Here is a 10,821-nt window from a genome sequence, read left to right on the forward strand (position 1 = left end):
GACACGGAGCCCTCCTTTTTGGTTTAAGCACTGAACGATCATAAACAAGATTGGCATAAGTCTGAGCTTTGTGGTAGCATGGCTCTGCCCCACCTCACCCCAGATGACCCATTGCAGTCCTGAGCCCGAGGCTTTGTGATGGAGAGAATGGGGCAACATGGGTTTGGAAGCTGGGCCTCAGGCACCAGCAGGAGGGAGGTGTTCCCTGTCAGTTTGGATGGGTGAGGGGAAATGCTGCTGTTGCCTCGGGATCGCACACAGGTGGATATTCACTTGCTGAAGAATGTCGGTTTGGGTCCAGGCCTGTTGTTGAACAAGGCTGGTGGCCCCGCTTCTCAAGGAGAAAACAGGTGGGAGCAGACTTCCACTGCATGTCTGCTGGGGGCCAGCTGCTTCGTAGGGCACTTGATGAACCATCTTTGTTCAGTTTCCGCTCAGCTTGTTGGAAGGCAGTGTCTATGTCCAGAGGAGAACACGAAGGCCTGTGGAGAGTACACTAAGCCCCACAGCTTGGAGGGAGCCCAGCCTGTCCACACCCCCCACACCGCTGGCTCCTCCTGGGTCAGAGAACAGGCTCTTCTGCACGTGGCTCCCTGTCTATGCCCCTGCCTTTACACATGCAAGCTTTTAAGCATGTCCCTTCAGCTGCTATTAAAAAACCAAGGTGTCCTAATCAACTGGAACCAGAATTCACCAGTCATTAACACAGGGTGGTAGAAAGTTATTTTTGCAAGATCTTAACTACCATTCTCAGTCCTTCAAAATGATAGTATTGCTTTTCATCATAACCACCATATAATTCATAATGGCGGATATTTTAGCTGTAACAACATCTGAGGGAATCCATTAAAAGGTACCTTAACAAGTTAAATGGGAGTAGTACAGCCTTGCTGTGTGCACCCAGGCCCGGCACATCCTCACTGTGCACTCGGGCTCAGATACCACAAGAGGATTCTGATGTTAAGTTCTCACCCCGCCTCACTAGGGAATTAGTTCCTTTCCTTTTACCAAAGTAACTCAGTTCAGAAACCTCCTCCCTGGCCTGAAGTTCCCTCCTTCAGTCCTGTGTCCTCTGATCTCTTTTTACACCCAGCACCATTCCTGTCCAGACAGTCTATGATGGACGGTATTAAGGCTTTTAATGTAATGACCTCAGTACGTATATACTTACCTGGATAGATATTTCTAAGGAGGTGCTTTTTTTCCAGCACACTGGGAAAATGTGACTGTGGCGACTCACTGCACTGGGGGGTCTTCTCTTCTGAGTGGCTCTGATCGCTGTGTCTTTGAAAGCGCTGTGGGGCTCTATGACCTGTCTCTCCTTATGGTGCCAGAAAGCTTTGCCTCTCCCTCCGGCTTTTATTAGCAAAGAGCAGTTGACGGGCAGAGTACAGCGGGAAGGCAGCTTCTCCCTGCGGGGCTGGCCCTGAGTCTATGACATTCCCGTGTGCCTTTGCCAGCTGCCTTCTTGCCTGTAGCCACTTAACCATTTTCTGCCCAGTGTTGATTAAACTGTACTTGTTTCTAGAGCTGGCAAGCAAATAACTACGAAGATTCTGGCTGGCTGCTTCCTGATTATTCGTTCTGTCCTAAGCAATGCTGCCTAGTGGTCAGGAGCATTGGTTGTGGATCTGACCTGCGACTCTCTGGCCTTGAACTAGTTCTTCAAGCCCTCGCTGCCTCCGTTTCTTGTCTGTAAAATGGAACTGATGGTATCACTTACTTCGAGATGATTTATCGAGATGATTTAATTAATTAGTTCATATAAAGCACCAACTAATGCCTGATATTTAGTAAGCACTCAGTACATATTAGCCATTCACTATTTACCTTCTCAGCAAAAATGTGTTGATTGTGAAATGTGTAAGACTTTGCTTGTCAGCTTAGCAGCAGGAAGTCAGTCATCAGCTGGAGATGGAAAACAGGGAGGATGGCTGCCTGGCCTGAGGAGAGAACCCCAGCAGCAGATCCTGCTTTGTTTAATTTCAGGCTGGCCCATCAGTGTCCTTAGCTGTCACCTGACCCACCACCACCCATGGCTGGCAGCATGTGGCCCTGTGTTGCTGACCTTGCCCGTTTGTTGAACTGCTTCTGTCCGAAGTAGAGGCTTATACACCAAGTGGACCTCTTTTGAACGTAACTTCAGGATTTAATGTTGATCTCTAATTGACAACACTTTTGGAGGGAAAAAAAAAAATCTTATGTGACTATTTAGGGTTCCAGTTCCAGTAGGCATTCAGCAGATATTTGTGAGTGTGTGAACTTAACTGGTTTCTCAACTATGTGTGTATGTCATATCATATAAGCCTCGTTCCGTTTGTTTATTCAACATGTGTTTATTGAACACTCTATATATCATGCACTCTTCTAAATACTGGGGTGAACACAGCAGACAGCCCCGTTTGAAGCTTGTGTTCATGGGAAGATGCTAGATTGCTGTTTGCTGGGTGTTAGCACCACATCCATGCTAATGGCTGCTCCACCCACTCCTTGTGTTTCAAGGCCGAGAAGGACTCTGCCAGCTCGGACCCCTACCTCTGCCTCTCGGACTTCGTCGCCCCTCTGCACTCAGGCATCCCCGACTACCTGGGCCTGTTCGCCGTTGCCTGCTTCGGGGTGGAGGAGCTGAGCAAGGCCTACGAGGAGGAGTGTGATGACTACAGCAGCATCATGGTCAAGGCGCTGGGGGACCGGCTGGCCGAGGTAGAACCTTGGTGCCCTGAGGCCAGGGTCCAGGGCTAGGAGCCAGGGACGGGCATGTGTGTGTTTATGCATGTGTGTGCGTGTGTACTCCTGGCTCTGACAACACGTGCACTCTTAAATCTTGAATTCTTGAGTTGCTCTCAAGCCTCATCTTTGGGCACAGAGCAGCCTTTAGCAACACAGTAGTTGGAATGGCCCCCAGAGCCTTGATACATGTTTCCCAGAAGAGCGGGGGCGGGGGCAAACAGATTTCTGATTCAGAGCTTCTGGTTCTGATGCTGGACTCCTCCATAGATCCCTCATCTTCCTCTGTGGGGTGGAGCAGCCTATGCGGCTGTGGGGGCCATTCCCTCTTCCCAAGGCCACTGTCACGATCCCCCCACCCCCTCCTGGCCACCGTAAACCAGAACCTGAGTCAGGAGAAAGTTTGAAGGGCCTCAGATCTCAGATCATGGACTGTGATCCTTCAGAGCCCAGACCTGAGCCCCAGAACCGCTGGGGACACTGCAGGTGAGTGGGGACTGTCGGCTGTCACTTGTCCCTCTGCGGATCTTCCCTGCCTGCAGGGCGAGCCGGATAGCAGGCAGGATGGAGGCAGGAGAGGGGCTCCCACCTCTGCCTAAGCGGTGTGTTCCGTGTCCTGGTCCCAGGCCTTCGCTGAGGAGCTGCACGAGCGGGTCCGCAGGGAGCTGTGGGGTTACTGCAGTGGTGAGCAGCTGGCTGTGGCTGACCTGCGGAGACTGCGCTACGAGGGCATCCGGCCGGCGCCAGGCTATCCCAGCCAGCCTGACCACACTGAGAAACTGACCATGTGGAGGCTGGCGGACGTGGAGCAGCGCACAGGTCAGGGCTGGAGAGGGGCGTGCGTCTTCCTCGGGTGACACGCACAGTAGCGAAGGAGAGGCATGAAGGGATGGTGGGGAAACATGGAGAGGGGCTTACGGCAAAATCCCCAGTCCCGTCTTTCCTCACTGTACACGTGCTTAAGTTGTGTCCAACTCTTTGTGACCCCATGGACTGTGACCTGCTAGGCTTCTCTGTCCATGGGATTCTGCAAGCAAGAATACTGGCATGTGTTGCCCTGCCCTTCTCCAGGGCATCTTCCCAGCCCAGGGATGGAACCCGCACCTCCTGCGGCTCCTGCATTGCAGGCAGATTCTTTACCACTGAGCCACCGAGGAAGCCCTTTCCTCACTGCTCGGAGTCTGTTCTAGCACTTCATCTCCATAGCATTATTTTTTCCAGTAAGAGGAAAAGAAACACATTTTAATTTCTGCACATGGAGGTCCTGCAGAAATGGGACCTCTTCCCTCCATATTATCAAGTGGTGGTCTTAACATCTCCACATTTAAGTTTATCAGTTTATTTTTTTCTCTTCACTACAACAGATGGGAGCTTAGCTGATTCATACCATCTCACACATCTCCTACCCGATTCCCTAATACACGTGTATTACTGTTTTCAGCCTCTCCACTAGTGAGTGACCTCTGTAACCTCTAGTAACACACTTCACATCGCTCTGTCCTTCCATTCCTTCCAGGAGCATCCCTGGACTTTTGTCTCACAGAACTCCCATTCTTCCCTTCCACTCCCTTCCTCTTTATATCTGTACTACTGTTAATGCATCCCATCCACGCTGGAGAATAAAAGAATGTAGGTGCATGTGGGGAGCTGTGAGGCTTGTTGAGTCTGGGCTGGCAGGAAAAGCATGGGCTCAGGAGCCAGGAGGTGGGGATTTAGGACCCATAAGCCAGCTGGGTAGGCACTTCACTTTCACACTGCTCTGTTGCCTCGTCCAGAAAGTGAATGATGTAGACTAGGTAGCCGTGACAGCTGTGACGTGGGCTCTTGCTTAGTGGGGCCCAGCTGTCAGTCACCCTTAGTGACCTTGGCCCCACAGGAGCCTCTGCAGGCCCAGATGGTGCCCTCAACTCCAGGGTTGGGGTCCTTGTCTACAAGGCCCGAGTGTAGCCTCTGTGACTGATCTTGGAGAGCTGGGGAGAGCTGGCCTTCCAGGCCTCCTCCCCACCCCTGCCCTGGTCACAAGAGATCTGCATGTCCTAAATTTGTTCATCCCCTTGGTGGGAGTCTGCTACACTACTCTGCTCACCGCTTTCGTGCCACATCATGTGTCCACCTAAAAGGCACAAGTTCACTCTCACTCACTTGTAAATAAGACTTTATTGGGTGCCTACCAACTGGCAAGCCTGTCTCAGCACTGAATAAATGCTCATTTTTCCTCATGCTGCTCTCCTCAGGCATTAGGCTAACAGAATCGCTGGCCATGGCACCTGCTTCAGCAGTATCTGGCCTTTACTTCTCCAACTTGAAGTCCAAGTATTTTGCCGTGGGGAAAATTTCCAAGGATCAGGTAAGTTAGCTGTTTCATTGTAGGCGGCATCTCTTGGTGCCTATCTTGTTTTAAATGGAACTGTTAAACCTGTTTTGTTTTACATGTGAATGAGAATAAAATGAGAGGCAAAAGATGAAGAAATTTACCCCCACTGATGTCTTGCTTTGGTTTCAACTCATTACTCCAATTCTAGTCCTCCCATGTATAAATAGACCACCCTCCCCTCCCTTCCCCACCCGCCTCCACCCCCCGGCCACACCCCAGCCAGGCCTCTAAGCACCAGATAGTTACCACATATTGTTTTTCTGCCCAGAGAATAAGGCACTATAGTGAATAAATAAATATCTGTCTCTGCTTAACTCAGTGGATCACTATTAATATTACGATAAGACATGGAAGGTACTTAGAGTATCTTAGTGAATGCTAGGGGAACTTTAGTTCTCAAAGTCATATCATTTTGTTTTAACAAACTGCCTTTAATCTTTTGCAGATTGAGGATTATGCTTCGAGGAAGAACATGTCTGTGTCCGAGGTTGAGAAATGGCTTGGACCCATTTTGGGATATGATACAGACTAACTTTTTTTTTTTAACCTGTCTGTACTTGGTGATCCTCAGGGAAACACAGTCCAAAGCGCCTTAATCATAACAGCGCAGTGGCCAGGAGCCCATCTGCATCTGGTTGCCCTTTGCACCACTCCAGGGTGTGGACCTTTGGGGGGACCTTATAGAAGGCCAGGGTCTTCCTGCAGTTCTTTTAAAACAAGCAGCTGTTTTCCAGGGGACTTTGAATAAAGAGCAGCGAGTCGGACTCCAGGGGTGTCCCTGGTCCCTTGGGGACTAGAACAAGCTGGAGATGGAGGTCTTTTGCGTTTCAAAGCAAGTCAGACTTGTTTCATTTTTATCCCAGACCTAGGAGGTCACTTCAGTTGAATAGAAAATGTGACCCTTTGACAGAGTGATGCTGTGGGCAATGGGACATTTAAATTTGAGTGGTTAGAGCAGTTACTCTGACAGGGAAGAAGCATCACTCTGGTCTCTCTCCGGAGACTTCCTTTACTGAAACCTCAAGGAGATGCTTGAAGGTGTCCCTTTAGCCAAAGGCACACTCTCCCTGAGGCTTATTAGAGATGCTTGCCCTGGTGAGTCAAATACAGTCGCATTCTCCAAGCATTTTGTTCTCTCGCAATTTCCTATTCCCTCACCCTGAGGGGGAAGAAGCAGGTAGGCAGAGGGGGTGGCTGCTAAGGGTAGTTAACATCCTTGGGTCCTTTTCCAGAATTGAGCAGGCTCAGCTGCATGTCCTATGCAGAGTGGATGGACGGGCAGCCTCATTCTTCTCAGTTCTTCCTTTTCTGCACTGCCCCAACTCCAAACGTGTACGGTATGGCAACAGCACGTGGACTTGTTCATGGTTATTCCAGGGAGATGGTTAAGAGCGTGGGATTTAAGTCAGACACACCTGGATTCAAGTTGCAGCTTTGCCGCATGCTTGCTGTACGCCAGAGGCAAATTACTTCAGTTCTCTTAACACAATTTTCCCATCTGTAAAACGGGGGTAGTGATACTAGTTCCTCTCTTGTGGGCATGAGATGTGGGTTAAATGAGAGAACGCATGTAAGGCAGGTAGCATGGGTCTGGCACCTAGTGAGAGCTTGATAGACAGCAGCTTCTGTGGAGGTGTCTAGAGCTCAGCACAGGGTAGGTGCTCAAGGAAAGGGAATAAGAGATTGATGGAGGTGAAAAGACATTCAGCAAGTGCACGTGGGAATGACTGGCTCAGTATACTAGGTACCCTTTCTGGAACACAGTTGAACACAGTGACCGGAGTGAGAAGCTACTTTCTGTGTTATTGGCATCATCAGATCTCATTTTCTGTAAGACAGTCCCCCCTCCCCTCGTGGTATAAGCTGGCCTCATCCCAAAGCAGTTACATCAAATATACGCTCAGGTATGTTGGAGGTAAAAGGGGGAAAAAGCTTAGCAATTGATAATCCTACATAACTTAGCATATACATGTGTTCCTGAAGAGTAACATGCCTTTTCAGGCATCACTGGCCCTTAAAGAGAGAATTATATGCTTTATTTTAAAAAGAGAACTATATGCTTTCTTTAGGGTCCATTTAATCTGTCCTGGATGCTCAGTTGAAGGATTTATTTCCCTTCCGTAGCAGCTCTGTTACTCTAGGTGTTGGCACATCCTTCTGTATAAGAAAGAATAATCTTTTCCTAATATTTTAATTTATTTTATCTGAATCACTGTTGTTAAGAGTCTCCCAGTTTCATTAAATGTTTACCATATCTTTTCTCAACTCATTATGTGACAAAACGGCTTCCTTCATTGTATTGTTGATCTGATCCTGTGATGGATTCCTTTTATCTAAAGATAAAACCAATTTGTTAAAGTTTGAGCCCCTATATTTGCATTAAAGAATATAGAAGCTAGCTTGAGGAAAACCCCTTCTTTAATTTATGTCAGGTGACCTCAAAGGCAGGAAGGGACCATGCTGCCCCTGGAGTCTTTTCTGTGTCTCTGCCCACACATCTAGAAAGTCACCTTGTCAGCATCCACGGCTCTCACATCCACTCGCTCGCTCTCATCCTTCCCATTAGGGATCCCATGTCTGTTTTTCCCTCTAAAGAAGCACCTGTTTGGAAGCTTGCTTGCTTACCTGTGTATGGGGTTGAGGCCAGTGTATGGGATGATGGTAGAGGTCAGGTCTCATAATGTCCTTTTTCTCCTCTGAGACATTCTGCTGTTCCTTCCTTTCACAGCGGGGCTCATTTAGAAAATAGCCTGTCTTCTCTCCGTTTCTCTCAGGCTTATCTTCAACAAGTATCTGAGTGTCTGTTTTGTGCCAACCACTTTTTTCCCATTCTCTCCTTAGTGAAGTTAAGTGTTTTTTTTTAAACCCATCTCTTCTGTCATAAATGACCTCTTAATTGTTAGATCCGTTAAGATCTAACATTGGCTATTCTAGTGATTTTTCTTCTCTGGATTTGGGCAGTGTTGACCACTTCAGAAATCGTCTTTCCCTGTTTCCTCCCGACTTCACTTTTCTGGTTAACTTTACATGTTTCTTATTTCTTAGCTTCTTTCACAATTTTCTCTTCCTCTACCCATTTAAATCCTGGTCCTCACGATCCCATCACTAGTTACCTTCTTAGTCATGTAGTTTCCTTGGGCAATCTCATCAAACCAGTATCTTTATCCAGACTCCTCGGTCTTGAAGAACATAGCATAGTAAGCATCCAGTATACAAGAGACACCTCAAACCCAGTGTGCCTCCAACCAGTATCATCGTACTCTTCTCAAATTCTTGATATATTCAATAACGAAGAATTACCATCACTCCAACAGAAACCTCAAACTCACCCCAATTTGCACATAAAAGACACACTTTTAATTGGGAAGGTGAAATACCTTTCCCAATACCTTAACCAGATGGTTAAGGCAGGCAGTGTTTTAGGTTAAGGCCTGATTTGGGACTTGAAGTATAAAGGTGAACAAGCAAGGTAGAAACAAATGAAGAACTGCCTTTTTCATGAATACTGAAGGTTGTAAGGGTGTCAGATCTCCCCCTAAATTATCTGTAGACGCAATGCCATTTCAAGCAGAAATTCCAACAGAGGTTTTACTGAACGTGACGAGCAGATATTTAAATGTTTGTGGAATGGCAAAGGCCTGAGATAGCTGGGTGCTTCTAACTATGAGGAAGAGGTTGAGGAGACTTACAAGATAGTAAGTTTTATTGTAGAGTCTGTGTTGTATGTGGTGCAGAGGTAGGCGTTCTGAGCAGTACAGTGAAATGAGGAGCCTGGAAAGTAGCCCGTGCATATATACTGACCTTTGAGATATGATGAGATGGCATGACAGATCAGTGGGGGATGAAGGGTGACTCCATAAGTAGTTTTAGAACAACGGTTATCCTTACAAAAAGATGAAGTTCGGTTCATGCCTCACACCTCACCTAGCAATCAATCCCAAATACATTAAGGTCTGAATTGCAAAAAGCAAATATTTAAATGTTTGCATGAAAAAAAAATCTTTGGGTAGGAACAAATCTCTTGAGACATATGCTAACCATGAAAGATGATTAAGTCAAATATATTCAAACTAGCACTTAGGTTAAGCTAATAAACAATTTAGTGTAGTAAAAAGACAAACCAAGACTTGATATTTACAATACTGTTAACTGAGAAGGAAGTAGTAAGAAGAATATAGAGAGAATTCCTATTTTTTAAATAATAGGAAAACAGACTTCCTCTTCCCAGGACGGTATCTAGAGGCATTCAGGATGGTCCAGCATTTGATATACTGCTGTAAGCTTCCCTACAATACAACCTCTTAACAAGACTAGGCTGTCCTTAACCCCTGGTGATAGAATTGTTTACCTTTATACCAAGAAGGTTGGGATAGCACTAAAATCCGCATGTGGTGTGTGCCCAGGCCAGCTTCAAGGAGTTTGTGCTGTGAGACCTAAGGTTCTTTATGAGGTGGTCTAAAACAAAAAGACATGTCAGCCAGACCTAGTTTTCTGTGTGGTGTATATGTCTGTTACAGGATCAAGTGCACTTTCCTTATCGAGGAGCAGAAAATCAAGCACAGAGTCCAAAAGCTAAATTTAAAAAATGAAGCTTTTTTGAGTAATTTTAAAAAATCAAAAAGAAGGGAAAAAAATGAAAAAGACTTGAAGAGGCATTTCACAGAAGAGAAAATACAGGGGGCTTATAAATCAATAGAAACCTTGTGAGATACAAATTACTATCACAATGAGCTTGTAAGTTACATCCATAAGATTTATAAATTAAGGAGTCTAACAGCACCAGGTGCTAAAGAAGATCCGTGTGAGCTCATTTCATGATGTGTAAACAGGCGCCCCTGCTTTAGAAAACAACCACACCTCACCAAGCTGAACATTTGCAAACTTTGGGCTCTAGCTTATGACTCCACCTTCCAGCTATGTATCCAGTAAACGCCTGCATTTGTGTACCAGGAGGTATGTACAAAATTGTTTATAGTAACGTCTTCATGATAGTTATAACTGGAAAAACTGAAATGCCTTCCTGTCTATAGGACAGCATTTAAGTAAATTAGGTGTATTAACAGTAAGGAATATTATTCAGTAGTAAAAATATAAGTGAACCACAGCTATACCTGACAAGAAGAATGAATCTCTGAAAATATTAAAGGGAAAAAAAGTCCCAGGATATGATTGAGACTATTTTTATTGAGCGCAAAACCAAAGAGCATCTTCTCAATGCATGTATAAATGTAAAACTAAAAGCGTGAGGAAAAAAAAAAAGGATAAGCCAAAATTCAGCCTAATAATCACCTCTGAGAGGGAAACAGAGGGAGCAGATATCACGGACACATGGGTAGACCTGGTTATTAGTAATGTTCAGGTTTTTGGGTTGTAGGTTTGTGGTTATTTATTACGTTATGCTTCACAACTAGCTTTATATTACAGAGTTCTGTATGTATTACATGTTATTATAAAAATAATAAAGGAAAACGTGGAATAATAAGCCAAAATGTGGGGTGCTGACTTTGTAGATGTTTTTTATGTGTCAAATATGTTTTTTAAACGAAGGACAAAGAGCACAGCAATGCAAAAGTGGGGGATGGGAGCTGAGAACTGAGCATCTGTGCCTGTGTCCAGCTAGAGCCAAGTGTGGCTGCAGATAAAGGCTTTGAAGGACAATCACTGGTGGTACCTGTGCACAAGCGGAGAATACAGATAAGAAGAGAGGCATTCTGGGCAAA

The 10,821-nt window shown here is 46.0% G+C and overlaps 1 protein-coding gene across 6 annotated transcripts in view; it reads left to right on the forward strand.

Moving 5' to 3' along the window:
* Window positions 1-10,590, forward strand: part of MTR (5-methyltetrahydrofolate-homocysteine methyltransferase) — a 126,114-nt gene extending 115,524 nt beyond the window's left edge. For all 6 annotated transcript variants that reach the window (XM_004021372.6, XM_042241150.2, XM_012105022.5 and 3 more), the window contains 4 exons: window positions 2,503-2,703; window positions 3,354-3,546; window positions 4,962-5,074; window positions 5,547-10,590. In XM_004021372.6, the coding sequence (XP_004021421.2) occupies window positions 2,503-2,703; window positions 3,354-3,546; window positions 4,962-5,074; window positions 5,547-5,633 (594 nt within the window). In that variant the 3' untranslated portion in view covers window positions 5,634-10,590. The remainder of the gene's footprint in view (window positions 1-2,502; window positions 2,704-3,353; window positions 3,547-4,961; window positions 5,075-5,546) is intronic.
* The last annotated feature ends 231 nt before the right edge of the window (window positions 10,591-10,821 follow it).

This window comes from Ovis aries, chromosome 25, assembly GCF_016772045.2.
Source record: "Ovis aries strain OAR_USU_Benz2616 breed Rambouillet chromosome 25, ARS-UI_Ramb_v3.0, whole genome shotgun sequence".
NCBI lineage: Eukaryota > Metazoa > Chordata > Mammalia > Artiodactyla > Bovidae > Ovis > Ovis aries.